At 35.6% G+C, this 15,835-nt stretch overlaps 1 protein-coding gene across 1 annotated transcript; it reads right to left on the bottom strand.

The window, feature by feature from the left end:
* Nucleotides 1-1,502: 1,502 nt before the first annotated feature.
* On the bottom strand, nucleotides 1,503-2,195 carry LOC149180522 (uncharacterized). Its single transcript, XM_089413897.1, has one exon. The coding sequence runs from the start codon at nucleotides 2,193-2,195 to the stop codon at nucleotides 1,503-1,505; it is 693 nt and encodes a 230-aa protein (XP_089270023.1).
* Nucleotides 2,196-15,835: the final 13,640 nt, after the last annotated feature.

Genomic DNA, 15,835 nt, shown 5'->3' on the forward strand with positions numbered 1-15,835 from the left:
ATAACATGGTTGGATAGATATTCACCCGACTTACCTTCAAAATTAGGAATATCATTGGGCAACTTAGTAAAAATGGTAAACAAAAAAGTGGATCATTAGTTAATTGAGAGAGGTCAGGAAAATCCAAAGTTGCAATGAAGGGCAACTGGCAATTGGGATCCTGAGATGGATACTGATAGCCCTGAGGAGCGAGTTCTGTACTGGGAGGAGGATATCTAGGATATCATGGGATAGCCTTAGCAGTTGGAATATTCATACCTCCCAGACATCTAGGATGAGCCATACCATATTACAGTTGTATAGGTTGTTGAAACATATGACCTGGGTTTGGTTGATTCTGAAAGGGGAGACTCTGACCCATTTGACCTTAAGTGAACTGTCCTTGAAAGGGTTGACTTTGCAAAGGTTGAACTTGGAGAAATTGAGTTTGAAAAGGTGGACTTTGAACAAATTGACTTTGGGGTAGACCTTGGAAAGGTGGCCCTTGAAACGTTTCTTGCATATATGGGACATTAGGCTATATAATAGGCATTTGGGGTATTGACATAATTGTAGGAATGGATTGAACACTAGATACCTGAGGTAAATATTGAATAAGGGGTTGCATCGTAACTTGTGATATGAGCGGGACAATTACTTTTTTTTTCCGAAGAAAAAAGCCGAACTTTTCTATTAGTAAAATAAAAAAGTTACAATCAGATGAGTGAACATTCAGCAGACAACTGCTTGAGGCAGAGGGAAAACAATCCTCCTTTGTGATGCCATCAAAACATGTCTTTAGAAAAACTAAAAGTTCTCCTGTACCCGGCCTGAACAGCCATACCAAAAAATATAGACAAAATTGTCTCAGTGTATCTGGGTCTCCTTTTTTAAAGGAAAACAAGGATGTCTCTAGTTCTTCTTCATATTGAAAAGAGATGAACAGAAAAAAGAAAAAACACATAATTTCATGTGCTGCCAGTACCAGATAAGAGTCCTTTGGTACCTGGAACATTTAACAGCCATATCAAAAAGAGTATTTAAGTGTAAGGGGGGAGATCCGACACACGGTTCTGGTCCTGAAACTGCTCAGTTATCCTCCACGAACCCAAAGCCTGTTGCAAACCTGTTTTAGAATACCTGTCTGCTTCTTCATTTTTGTCCCTGTAGATATGTGCAATGGAGAAAGCATTAAAATATAACTTTAAACTTTGAATTTCTTCTAACAGTGGCATCAACATATAATTCCGACATCTATATTTCCCATTTACCCAGTTTACAACATTTAAAGAGTCTCCAAAAATCTGAACTGTGAGGATATTTCTGTGAATGAGCCATCAAAGGAGAAGTTTTAAGGCTGATAATTCTGCAAAATTGTTTGTGCCCATCCCAAGACCCACTGAGGCTTTTAACGAGTGTAAGGGGCTTAGATGAATAATAATTCCGACTCCAGTGGAGTTGTTTTGAGCAGCCCCGTCAAAGAAAGCCCACGGGATGCCTTCTCTGATATGAGGTTCCTTCCGCTAGTTCAAGTTTGAAGGACCTTCCGGCTCAGGGATGCTGGCAAGAATGGCTGAACTCTGAATTGCAATTACTTTCGCTGGAGTGGCTTTATCTTTGAAAATGCTTCGATTCCGGGCAATCCAAATGCCCCAGCAAAGAATAGGAGGGAGATTCCTCAAGTTCTTCTCAGGGTAGTGGGACCACCAGTATTCCCAAGCATAAGAGAGGTCTTCCCCTTCCCATCTTACATTAATGTTCAAAAGTTTTTTTGTTTCATCCCAGACTTGTCTTGTAAAGGAGCAGGCCAGAAATAAGTGAGGGATGGATTCAGAGGCTGCAAAACATAAGGGGCATCTACCCGGTCCCTGCTTGAAGCGAGCTTGAAGAATTTCCCAAGAAGGAATCTTGTTTTTTAAGGCACACCAGAGAAAGATTCTGGCTTTTTTGGGGCACTTCAGTTTAAACAAAAGCTTTGCCCACCAAGCAGGAGGATCCCATCCCTTTCTCTTCATCAGGAAGTTATAACCAGCCTTTGGGGAGTAGTAACCTGACTCAGCATGAGCCCAAACCAGTGAGTCTGGTTTGTCCTTTAATCTGACATTTGATCGTTTGAGTTCCTGAATGAAAACCCGCCACTCATTTCTCCAAATGGGATCAATGCCCAGGTCCTCTTCTGATTTCCATGCCTGTCCCCAGATGGAAGATAGCTCCATGTTTGCTATCTGATTTAAACTTTTGATTCCTTTTGCATCTAGATGAGCGAGAAGACCAGGTGATAAGGCAAAAAGTTCGTTGCACCCTACCCACGGATCCTTGCCAATCCGCAGGTTTTCTCCATTCCCCACCTGCCATGCTAAACCTTATTCAATTATTTTAAAAGCCTTTGTAGTGGCCTTCCAAATAACAGAGCAGTTTCTACCTTTTTTGTTTGGATTCCTAATCCAGTCTTCAAGCAGAACTGGATCAATATATTTTCTTTTAACAACTCTAGTCCAAAGGTTCTCCGCCTTTATAATTCGCCATCCTGATTTTGCTGCCAAGGATTGGCTGAAGTCAACGAGATGCTTTACGCCCCAGCCTCCCCACTCCTTTGGTCTAGCAATCTTATCCCAAGCTACCCAAGGTAGCACTGAGTCCTCCTTAGATCCAGACCACAGAAATCTGCTACATATCTGCTTGATTTTATGAAGGATCCCTTTGGGAATCCAAGTCAAAGCAGCCCAAAAAACCGGGATGGCCTGAAGAACGGAATTTACCAGAGTAAGTCTTCCAGCCCTTGATAACCACTTGAAGTTCCAATGGGATATCTTTTGTTCAATTTTTGCCACCAGCCAATTCCAATCTTGCTTTCGGTATGAAGACGGTTTTAGCCAAAACCCAAGATACTTGAATGGCCGATCCATATTGCAGATTTCAAAAGGCAAGTAGGATGTGATCAAAATCTCCTCTTGCCTGTTGAAGCCTTCCATAATTAAATGAGACTTCCTGGAATTGATTTGAAGTCCTGTAGCTTTCAGAAACAGATCAAGAATGTCTTTAAGCTCTTTTATTTCGGATTTCAGAGATCTGTGGCTTGAATGTTTTGAATTATTGATCGGAGAGTCCACAGTTTTTGCATTTTTGTACCAACGTTTCGAATCCCAAATGGAATCCATCTTCAGGATAAGAGAATGATGATGACAGAAGAGCAGCTGAGAAATAATAATAAATAGTGATGAGGATGAAACATTTGGAATAACCAACTGTCGGCTTGAAGTAATAATTTTTATTATATTTAATTTTTATTTTTATATAATTTAATATTAATTTTTAAAAATTAATTAATTTGTTTTAATATATAATATTAATGTGCTTTTAAATTTTTATTTTGATATAATATAATTAATTCTAACATGAAATTAATATTAACCTAAAATGAAAATGATTATTACCTAAGGAAAATTAAAACTAAAATGGAATTAATTTTGAAACTAGGTAAAAATTAATTCTAAGTAATTTAATTAAATTATTAATATTATTAAATTATTAATATTAATTATATTATTATTATATTAATTAATATGAAATTTGATATTAACCTAGGGAATATTTAAATTATTAATCTTAATTTTTAATTAATTGCATTAATTATATTATTAATATTCAAAGTATATATTATTAATATATAATATAATAAATATTAATTAATTATTATTAATTATATTATTACTAATAAATTAATTAATATTAATAAAATTAATTATTATTAATAAAATTAATTATTAATTATATTATTATTAATATATTAATTAATATTAATAAAATTAATTATATTAATTATTATTATTATTTAATTAATTATTTAATTATATTATTATTTCTCAATATATTAATTATATTATTATTAATATTAATTATATTATTAATATTAATTTGATTTAATATATAATATTAATTCTAATATGAGATTAATATTATTATAATTTTACCTAGGGAAAAATTAACCCTAAAGAGAAATTGATATTAATCTAGGGAAAATTAATACTAGAAGGAAATTAATTTAATAACTAGGGTTAATATATTCTATAAATTAATTTAATAACTAGGGTTAATATATTCTAGAAATTAACCGAAATTCTATACCTAGATCTAAAAGAAAACAAAGACTGAAGACACAAGAAAGGAGGGGGATAACTTACCTGCTGAGGTCCTTACCAGGGGGTGCGCTTGCGATTTTTATTTCCTTGATCAAGGGAAGCCAGCTGCCGCTAATCTCCAAGCCATTATCTCTGTTTAGATTATGAGGATGTTTGATAATTTCAAGCGCTTCTCTGATCTTTCGTCTCTAATGTTGCTCCTCCCTAGCGATAATTGATGCGCTTTCCAGACAGATATGATGTTTAGTTTTTAAGGAGTGCTCAGCCAGGGCTGAAGTACGAGATCTTTCGTTCTTAATATCCGCGCCATGTTCCTTGAGTCTCGTCTGGAGGGAGCGACCTGTTTCACCAATGTAGCATTTTCCACAGGAACACTCTATTTTATAAACTCCTTTAAGCTGCTGTTTGTCGATATCATCTTTAACGGACTTCAAACTTTGTCTGATAGTACCTGGGGCTGAGAAATGAGTGATAATGTTTTTCTTTTTTAGAATTTTGGCGATTTTGTCCGTAATCCCATGGATATATGGTAGAAAAACAATACCACAATTAGGCTGGTCTTGAGCCTTAGGCTCATGAGACAACAACTTTCTTTCAGCTTTCTCTATGGCCTTTTTAATTTTCTGCTCCTTGTAGCCTATACTTTTAAAAGTTAAGATTAGATGCTTCTTCTCTTCTTCCAGGTGTTCTGAGTCAGAAATTCGAAGGGCTCTGATGGCCAGGGTGTTTAGAACACCAACCTTCTGCGCAGGGTGATGGTGGGAATCGGCATGGAGGTAATTCTCTGTGTGGGTTGATTTCCTGAAAACCTTATGGCCCAAAGAGCCATCATCCTTTCTGATGATTAGGACGTCTAAAAACGGAGGGACCCCATTGCCACACCGGATGAGAGAGCTAAACGACCCGGGATTTCCAGAGCAGATCTAACCCTTCTGATTTCTGACCGAACTAGAGAGAAGCTTAGTTGAAGAAAAGCTTTATTATTATATTTGTTGTGAAGTTTATGCTTAACCTGAGCGAATGGAGGAATGATCTTATTATCCCTACAGTTTTTGAGAAAATGTAAATCTGCTGCTCTTCTGGCTATCCTCACTCTCGATTTTTCGAGTAAAAGGATATCACTCCAAGTATCCCCTCCGTACTGGGACAAGATTATGGATTTCAGAGATCTGTGGCTTGAATCTTTTGAATTATTGATCGGAGAGTCCACAGTTTTTGCATTTTTGTACCAACGTTTCGAATCCCAAATGGGATCCATCTTCAGGATAAGAGAATGATGATGACAGAAGAGCAGCTGAGAAATAATAATAAATAGTGATGAGGATGAAACATTTGGAATAACCAACTGTCGGCTTGAAGTAATAATTTTTATTATATTTAATTTTTATTTTTATATAATTTAATATTAATTTTTAAAAATTAATTAATTTGTTTTAATATATAATATTAATGTGCTTTTAAATTTTTATTTTGATATAATATAATTAATTCTAACATGAAATTAATATTAACCTAAAATGAAAATGATTATTACCTAAGGAAAATTAAAACTAAAATGGAATTAATTTTGAAACTAGGTAAAAATTAATTCTAAGTAATTTAATTAAATTATTAATATTAATTATATTAATTATATTATTATTATATTAATTAATATGAAATTTGATATTAACCTAGGGAATATTTAAATTATTAATCTTAATTTTTAATTAATTAATTAATTAATTACTAATTAATTAATTGCATTAATTATATTATTAATATATTATTAATATTCAAAGTATATATTATTAATATATAATATAATAAATATTAATTAATTATTATTAATGATATTATTACTAATAAATTAATTAATATTAATAAAATTAATTATTATTAATAAAATTAATTATTAATTATATTATTATTAATATATTAATTAATATTAATAAAATTAATTATATTAATTATTTATTTATTTAATTATATTATTATTTCTCAATATATTAATTATATTATTATTAATATTAATTATATTATTAATATTAATTTGATTTAATATATAATATTAATTCTATTAAGAGATTAATATTATTATAATTTTACCTAGGGAAATATTAACCCTAAAGAGAAATTGATATTAACCTAGGGAAAATTAATACTAGAAGGAAATTAATTTAATAACTAGGGTTAATATATTCTAGAAATTAATTTAATAACTAGGGTTAATATATTCTAGAAATTAACCGAAATTCTATACCTAGATCTAAAAGAAAACAAAGACTGAAGACACAAGAAAGGAGGGGGATAACTTACTTGCTGAGGTCCTTACCAGGGGGTGCGCTTGCGATTTTTATTTCCTTGATCAAGGGAAGCCAGCTGCCGCTAATCTCCAAGCCATTATCTTTGTTTAGATTATGAGGATGTTTGATAATTTCAAGCGCTTCCCTGATCTTTCGTCTCTGATGTTGCTCCTCCCTAGCGATAATTGATGCGCTTTCCAGACAGATATGATGTTTAGTTAAGGAGTGCTCAGCCAGGGCTGAAGTATGAGATCTTTCGTTCTTAATATCCGCGTCATGTTCCTTGAGTCTTGTCTGGAGGGAGCGACCTGTTTCACCAATGTAGCATTTTCCACAGGAACACTCTATTTTATAAACTCCTTTAAGCTGTTGTTTGTCGATATCATCTTTAACGGACTTCAAACTTTGTCTGATAGTACCTGGGGCTGAGAAATGAGTGATAATGTTTTTCTTTTTTAGAATTTTGGCGATTTTGTCCGTAATCCCATGGATATATGGTAGAAAAACAATACCACAATTAGGCTGGTCTTGAGCCTTAGGCTCATGAGACAACAACTTTCTTTCAGCTTTCTTTATGGCCTTTTTAATTTCCTGCTCCTTGTAGCCTATACTTTTAAAAGTTAAGATTAGATGCTTCTTCTCTTCTTCCAGGTGTTTTGAGTCGGAAATTCGAAGGGCTCTGATGGCCAGGGTGTTTAGAACACCAACCTTCTGCACAGGGTGATGGTGGGAATCGGCATGGAGGTAATTCTCTGTGTGGGTTGATTTCCTGAAAACCTTATGGCCCAAAGAGCCATCATCCTTTCTGATGATTAGGACGTCTAAAAACGGAGGGACCCCATTGCCACACCAGATGAGAGAGCTAAACGACCCAGGATTTCCAGAGCAGATCTAACCCTTCTGATTTCTGACCGAACTAGAGAGAAGCTTAGTTGAAGAAAAGCTTTATTATTATATTTGTTGTGAAGTTTATGCTTAACCTGAGCGAATGGAGGAATGATCTTATTATCCCTACAGTTTTTGAGAAATTGTAAATCTGCTGCTCTTCTGGCTATCCTCACTCTCGATTTTTCGAGTAAAAGGATATCACTCCAAGTATCCCCTCCGTACTGGGACAAGATTATGGATTTCAAAGATCTATGGCTTGAATGTTTTATTTCATTTATATTCCCATTTGTGAATAGTAAAATATCATCAACAAATAGGAGATGAGTTATGAAAAAATTTACAGCGACTTCCAAACCTGTGATCAAACTTGATCTCTTGGCTTTTGAAATCAATCTACTGAGACCTTCAGCCGCTAGGAGGAAGAGTAAAGGAGAAAGAGGGCATCCTTGTCTCAAACCTCGTTGGCTTTTGAAAAATTGGGAGGCAGCCCCATTTATCAAAACAGCAAAACTTACGTTTGAAATGCACCCCATGATCCAATTTATAAACTCCACCTTAAAACCAAGGTGAGTCAATAACAGTCTGAGATACGACCAGTTGATCCTGTCATAGGCTTTAGAAAGATCAATTTTTAGCACCACCCCTTTCTTTTTTGCTTGTCTGATACTGTGGATGGTTTCCTGGGCCACCCCTATAGCTTCATGAATTTGCCGCCCGTCCAGGAAGCCAAATTGTTCGTTGGAAATACAAACAGATAGAATAGGTTTCAGGCGAACTGCAATGATTTTTGCTATAATCTTGTATATGGTATTGCAAAGAGAAATAGGTCTGAAGTCTTCAAAAGATTCCGGGTCCTCTTTTTTCGGGATGAGGGCAATGAAAGTTGAATTAAAAGGGACATAGATTTCTCCTTTCTTCCTAGCGAGACAATTACTTGTGATACTCCTAGAATGGGATTTGAGGCAAACCTAAAGTTGGGTTGTGAAAAGTCGTTGGTATGGTAGACTGTACCAAGGTTTGAGGAGTACTCAAGACAGGATGTTGAAGTGGTTTTTGGGTACGTGTCGATGGATTAGTCGGGATGGTTGGTTGGACTTGAAAAGGTATTTGTTGTATAGGTTGTCCAAGACGTTGACCAAGTTTATACAAAGGCACTTGAGAAGTGACTGGAATTGATTGTTAATTTAAAAAAGGATTCCAGATTGTATTCAATCTAGGGTAAGACATTCCAACGGCGGGTTGAGGCATAACATGCTGACCAAAACTAGTTTGAGGCATTTGAGAATAATTCAGGTAATTCTCAGAAGGGGGTTTCCCCCCAGTTGTAGGGTAAGGTCCACTGAAAGGGTGTCCTCCTAGCAGAGGATATGACATTTTCCCCCAGGTGGGTAATAACCACCAGTTGGGTTAGTTTGTGGATTACCAACATTACTAGAAATCATATTAATAATTTTTTCAGATGTCAAACCTTCATTGGTAGGGTTAGTTACACCAGTTGACATGTTTGAAGATGAGTTTGAGGAAGAAGCTCTTGAATAACCTCCAGCAAGAGAGTGATATCCAAGTGGTAGAAAACCACCATACAACTTTGACTCTGGAGAAGTAGAAAACATGGATGTATATGATAAGGTACTTCTAGAAGCCATCATAGACCAGTCAAAACCTAGTGCAGTAGAATAAGGAGTTGTGTATCGCATAATCCCTTGTCCTAAAAATTTCATGGGTGTGAAATACCAAGGTTCAGGGTGATGAGATCTAAACAAAAGCTTTGAGATATATGTAGGTTCACTGGTAGAAACTATAGGTTCTTCCTCTTCTTCTGAAACAAGTTCTTCAATGGCAATGAGACTAGGAGGGAGACTATCAGTAATAATAATTTTCACATGTGGTGAAAGTGGAGGATCTAGAATATACGATGTAGCAGATGTATGAATCTCAGGCTCGGAAATTTTAGGCTCAGGTTCGTCAATATATGTGTCAGAAATGGGATTTGTATCTGAAAATTCTCCAGTACCTGATTCAATTTGAACGAGTTCAGTAATTTGTAAATCAATTCATGTTGAGTGTGATGTTAATCTCTGAGTTTGATCAAATTCAGTTCTTGTTACTTAAAGGCCTAAAATAGTAGATTTTATCGATTGATTAACTTCAATTCCTCTTGCATTAGAGTCTATAAGTGTATAAGTTTCAGTTTCTACTGCAATTCTAAATCCTGATAATTTAGATTTTCCAGCTTTAATGTTTTCTAATTGACTCAGTGTATACTCAGTGGGATCCCTGAGTATCCTATGTGATTGTCTTGGTAATTCTGCCACAATGAAAAATTTTCAATTGATCAATTACACAATATCTAAATTACACCTAAAGACTCTAAAAAGTAAGAAACAACATAGAAAGTAACACGCGCTAAAAATCTAGGAGTTCAAACCATACAAACTGACTCTTCGCAGAGATCAATAACTACTAGTTGGTGATGAAATCCATCATCGAAATGATCAAGGTGAAAATATTTATAGAAATGAGCATTTGGAACCAGTGACTTTGACAACCTTCTTAATGAAACAGTCTGGTGCAAATAACTCTACTATAAACCATCTCGAGCAAAGATTACCCTCCAAAAATTCCAAGTGAGTCTAGTCAACGTATATTCCAGGTACAGCAGGACCTTCCCTCTCCTATCACCTTAGGTAGAGCCCAAGGATTATAGTCACTAAATTTACCAAATATAACAATTTTACCTGGTGGGCAGTTGCAGATGAGACGTACACGCAAGGGCAGTGTAACAATCCCCTTGAAGGCTCCTCCACATGATCTATTGGAGGTTTACTTTCAAGTGGCCCCAAGCACCTTTTGATATCATTGTAATATATGAAAATCACTATATCTATGCTAATGAATTGGGTACCATCACTTCACCAGATTTGACATGATCTCGTGCTTAACTCATGTACAAGAAGAGATTCCCAGTGAAAAACAAAAAATAATTGGATTTTCTCTCCCTAACTCAAGATTCTATTGTTCATTTGTAGCTTTGGAAAGTTTACTTCCTTCCCTATTCCAAAGCCCTACACTTAAGCTACTGTAGGTGACAAGAGCCCTAAAAAATGTAAAATTCTAGATGAATTTTAATTAACGTTGTATTATTAAGATGTTCTTTACTCAATGGGTGATGAAGGTGAAACTTATGATGTTATGACACGACTCGAAATCTTAATGCACTCTAAAATGCAATAGAAACTTTCAAATTCGATGAAATCCTATTTAGAGAAAAGAAAGAGTTTCTTTGATTTTTGAGAAATGAAATGCAAAAACTCACAAATTTTACAATTTTCTAAAGCAACCAATTTCACTATAATGTAATGAAAATGCAGTCAACAAACCAATTTCCAGATTTCCCTAAATATCAAATAAGCCAACATACTCTTTATCTCTAATCACACAGCACTTTCAAGCACGCAAAAATCAATCAAGAGAGTTGGAGAAAAAACATTTTCCCCTATGAATGCTTTGATTTAATGATAATAACAGTGTAATTGTGAGAAATTTCCAAGATGAAAGAAATAATTTCCTTTATTAAGCAAAAATGACTACAATTTCTTCACAAAAGCACTAGGTCTTAAGAAACCCTAATTTTCAATTCAACATGAATTTGACTACAAATAAGTAACAACTAAGGCTTAACCAGTGTATTTGACAGAACAAAATAAGAATATCATAAGCAAAAGGACAATCTATCTTGTTTTGATCAATCAGCAAATCAACTAGGAAAAACCCTAAGTAATTATTTCGAAAATACCTAATTCTCCAAAAATCATTAACAAAGCAATCAATTGAGTTCAAATCAGACACAAGACAGTCCAAATAAAGATAATGACACTTCCATAAAAACAAACTCAAGTCTGGGTTGAAGCAAAGGCTATATTTTCAAAAATTCTCAAGGCCTGCGTAGGTTTCTAGTAGAAAACAGAGCACATGCACTCTATTGCTATGGCAAAAAGAGCGCAAAACTACGCTCTATTAGAAAACAGAAACGGCAAGGGGGGAAAACTTAAGAAAAAAATAAAAAATCAACCACTCAGATCTAAAAGGCCATTAATTTATAAAAACTCAAGTCTGGATAAATCAGAAGAATCAGAAAGAAAAACGAAGGAAAAAGACGAGAATAGAGATGCTCCCTAATGGAGTCGCCAATTTGTTACACTGGACAATCCCTCTTGCAGACAAGAGAGATCTCCCTAGATCCTTGACATAAACTAGAAACAAGCAAGACAATTGAACTAACTCTTTCCCTAAGTTGAACTTGTTCAAATTATAAGAAGTATAGCTAATGGATGAGCCTCTTACCTCTTTCATGAAATGCTCGATGAAGATTCCTTGTTGTGATTCGATGTAGCTCTTCAATGCTTGATAAGAGCTGCAAACATCAACTATAAAAGGATCAAAAGCACATGTGATATAATAATCCAAACAATATAACCTAATGATAAAGGAAATTAGGAATTTAATTTACCTTAATAAACATTATAAGAAATTATAAACCATTCATCATGCCAATAAGACAAATCAATGGGATAAAGTGTTCATTTGTATTAATCAAATATTAAGAGGAGCCTTACAACCTTTGTCTTGATTCCATGAGGTCCCTCCCAAATTCCTTCAATATCCTCCTTAGATGACAAGCTTTCCAATCTCAAACCAACAGCATAAGTTTGTCTTCTCTGAGTTCTGACCTCCTTAATCCCTCTACCCTCTAGTCATTGTATAGGTGGAGAGGAGGAAGTTTCAGATCCAAAAGAGGAGGATGAGATTCCTTCATTGGTGGACTAGGTTACCATGAGAAAAGGGATGAAGATCCATCATCTTAGGCTTATATTTCAAATAGTCACCACCTGGAAGCTTTCAGTTGGGAAATATTCGACCAACTATGTTTCTAGAATGTACTTTTTATTTTTACTTTCTAGAATTAACCTGCGCGGTTTTATAGTGGCATACAAAGCGCAACTTTGCACTGTTCTCCGAGTTGATTTCAGCGCATGCGTGGGAAACTCTAGAAAAATCAGTGAAGGTGGAACTTAACAAGGTATAACAGTTATTTTTCCCAAATTCCTCATCTACTTCAACATATTTTGGGTTGTTTGACTTCTGAGGGAGCTAGTTCAAGCATGTTCAAGAATGGTAAAAAATATCCATAAACTGATCAAGTGTCATGGTGACAAATTGACATGAAACAGTCTTCATAATAACCACGGACTGGTTTTGTGTATCACGCACCTTCTGCTAGATCCAACAGAACAATCACTCGAAGATCATTATTTTCAAATACCATGCTTCGCTTCCTTAAATTAATGATTGCATTCATGTCGAAGTCCCATTCAATCCCAAGCAATGCTGGTTATAGATTATTGTCATTTACTATCCCAATAACTTCAAAATTTGCCACTACACTTGCATCTTCAATAACTACAGTTAGTCCATGCAGGCAACCCATTGGAATTATCTTTTGTTGGTTCACCATGCACACCTAAATTGGCGACCACTGTAACTTAGGCTTCCCCATACGTTCCCAATTTTTCTCTGGAAGTACATTATCATCAGAGCCCAAGTCTAAGATTACCTGGTCCATTTCAAAATCACTAATTTGCGTTGTCAACCACATCTCCCTACCAGTTCTCTTCTTGCTTCAATTCACCTTATTGATTGCTTATTGTTCTGGTAATAGTTTATCCTGGTTGGCACAGTTATCTATCAGCTCTTGCAATCCTTCAACTACCTCCCAATCTCGTAATAACTTCATGCAAGTCTGTAGAAATGATTTTAACATTGTGGGATCTTAATCCTTTTTCGTAGTAACTTCTTCAGGTTTCTCCTTTCATGGGACGTAGAAGCACTTGGATCCATAAAACTTTTTCTTTCATTCATGAACATCTCTTTTTCTCTATGTAAATCAAACCCAACATTATTCTCATTGGTTCTTCGAAACCATAGATCTGATACTGGTTGTTTTCCTTCGACCTTGTCTTCACAAATGGCTATACTACTTCACGTGACTATGTTGATACTGGAATCATCTTCGTGTGGCTCAACTCTCATCATCTGAATATTCTGTGTCAGTTCTTGGTTCTTCTTCTCCTGCATCTTCAATATTAATACTAAGTAATCCTCTATAACATGATCAAATTTCCGAAAATATTGACAATAAGGGTGAGTGGGATTCTGATAGTCGCGTGCAAAGTGTCCTGGTTCTCCACAATTAAAGCAAATGATCTAGCCCCGACCTCTTCCATTTCCTCCTGATCCTCTTCTCCGTCCTTGGAATCCTCCACAAATGCAAGTGAGCCTTGATCGTTCTACGCATGGTTTTCAACCTACATTCTATACATCAAAGTATTATCCATCATCAATTCATAGCTTCGAAAATTCCTTTCATCATGACCAACCAATTTACAAAAGTTACAAAAGAGTTTCTTTGGAGACTGTACAAACTTCTGCATTAGATAAAAATTATTTTCGAATGTTGTCCAGACACTTGGCAGATGCTACACCAGGCACTTGTACCGGTGCTTGATCTAGCAGGAGATTCTGGCTTCAGCGGGTTGGGACCCCCTACAATTATATAAGCCCGAAATATAGGGCACTGATCTTTATGATGACCTTGAATATCTCACTTCATGCACCAAACTTCAGAATGTGTTTCCAATCTAACCTCCTTTCCCTTCTTCAAATTCTGCAACTCCATATGCAAGCTTGCTAACTGTGACTGGATCTGTTGAATTCCTATAGTCATGTCTTTGATTGGGGAAGCTTCTAGCTTCATCACGATCTCCAATGCTTCGGCCTAAGACCCAATATTTTACTGAGATAACGACAATCTTAAGTGAGGTCATAGCATAGCTATGTACCTTTCCTTATGGTGTTCATCTGAAATCTAAAGATTAGCTTGGCTCAGTAAAAAATTCAATCGCTGATCTATATCCCACATAGACTAATTAACCCTCTGCTTGATCTCCTTTAGTTCAGTCACACACTGAGCTTGCGACTTCAGCTTTCTAAATTATGAATTCAACACATCCTTTGTCTCAGCTAACAAGTTTCCAGATGAGTTGTACTATATTTAATGTAACAGGTAAGTGCTCTTTCATGTAGTGTTGTAACGAGTTGTGCTTTATTCATTTCATCATTGTTGACCTATTGTGCCTTCCACACATCTTCTGCAACAAACCAAAACTAATCGATATCCTTTGATCCCAAACCCCTAAATACAGGCATTTGCATTGTATTTACCATACTGAATAGTGGAGGTGGAGGTGGAGATGGAGGAATAGGTGTATGAGGTGGAGATGAAGTGGATGGATGTGAAATTATATAAGTATCCTGATCTACTGACTACGTCGCACCTCTGGGCGTACTAGGGCTACTTCTTTCTTCTTCACTTCCAGACTCTCTCAATAAAGGATTGTATTCACTTCCAACAAATTTGTCTAGATCTACTCTAAATTGCTTTCCACTTCACATAGATCTAGTATGACCTCTCTTAAACATTAATGTAAAGGCATAACCCCTTTTTCACACAACAACATTTTAATCCAGGTTTTTAGCGATTTCAGGTACTTACCTCTCGGACCTTTAAAGAATTGGCATTCAGCTTCGCTATAACACATAGATGTATCGATTTCAAATTCAGTGATAAAACCACCCAAGATACTATCAATCCAGTAATCAACAGCCCTTGCAACCTTATAATAAGATCCTTCAAGATGTTTGACTAATTCTAGAGTCCACACAATAGGATCATCCTTCTTCCAAGTAGGTCCGTTATCCACTAATTTGGACAACCACTTTTGTAACTCACAAGGGAACGTCGAAAAGAAAAATCCATGCACTTTTGTTTAGAGATATCTCTGTAACCACCTTTCTTTTGTTAAACGCAGATTCTGATTATCCTGAGCTAAAAACTTGTGCAACTTTCGATCTATCCACTTCTTAATTTATTTCTTAGTTGGTATCCACAAATGCCACATCATGCATCCCTCATATAGATATCGGTCCTGGCAACGAAACCATTTGTTGGCTTGAAGGGGCTTGGACCCAAGTTTAGATTTAGTTGTGCTAACCAACAAAACCCTACACTACTGGCCCTTTCGGTTATTATCACTCAGAAGTCTTCCCTAGAAGTTGTCAAAAGAAGGAATAATCTGAGGTAACCACAAACCAATCTTTAGACTCAGGTTCTAGCCAACCTAAGTCCAGAGAGGGCTCTCTCTTTATAATTTAACTTTGTTTGGGTGGGATTTTAGGCTAGTTCTTACTGCTCATGAGGATTTTGATTTTGATTGAAATTTGGGTGGTGGAATTCTTGGAATAGATGGATAAAACTAGGTCTTTAAGCCATTGGGCTATGGATTAAATCAAAGGATAGCTTAACTGGATCAGATCATTAAAGGGATTGTTCACAGGGCAGGCTAGCAAAGCAAAAGGCAAATTTTCAAAGGGCTGATGGATGGAATGATTCTAACCAGGGTAAAAGGGAAATGAAGAATCCTTAGA

This window comes from Pinus tabuliformis, chromosome 3_2 (genome assembly GCF_031772625.1).
Source record: "Pinus tabuliformis cultivar Carrire ecotype Pingquan chromosome 3_2, CPIR1, whole genome shotgun sequence".
In the NCBI taxonomy this organism is placed as follows: Eukaryota; Viridiplantae; Streptophyta; class Pinopsida; order Pinales; family Pinaceae; genus Pinus; species Pinus tabuliformis.

Bases quoted from the DNA above. Each gene is read 5' to 3' on its own strand.
- LOC149180522 (XM_089413897.1), bottom strand. From the start codon at position 2,195: ATGGAGCTATCTTCCATCTGGGGACAGGCATGGAAATCAGAAGAGGAC.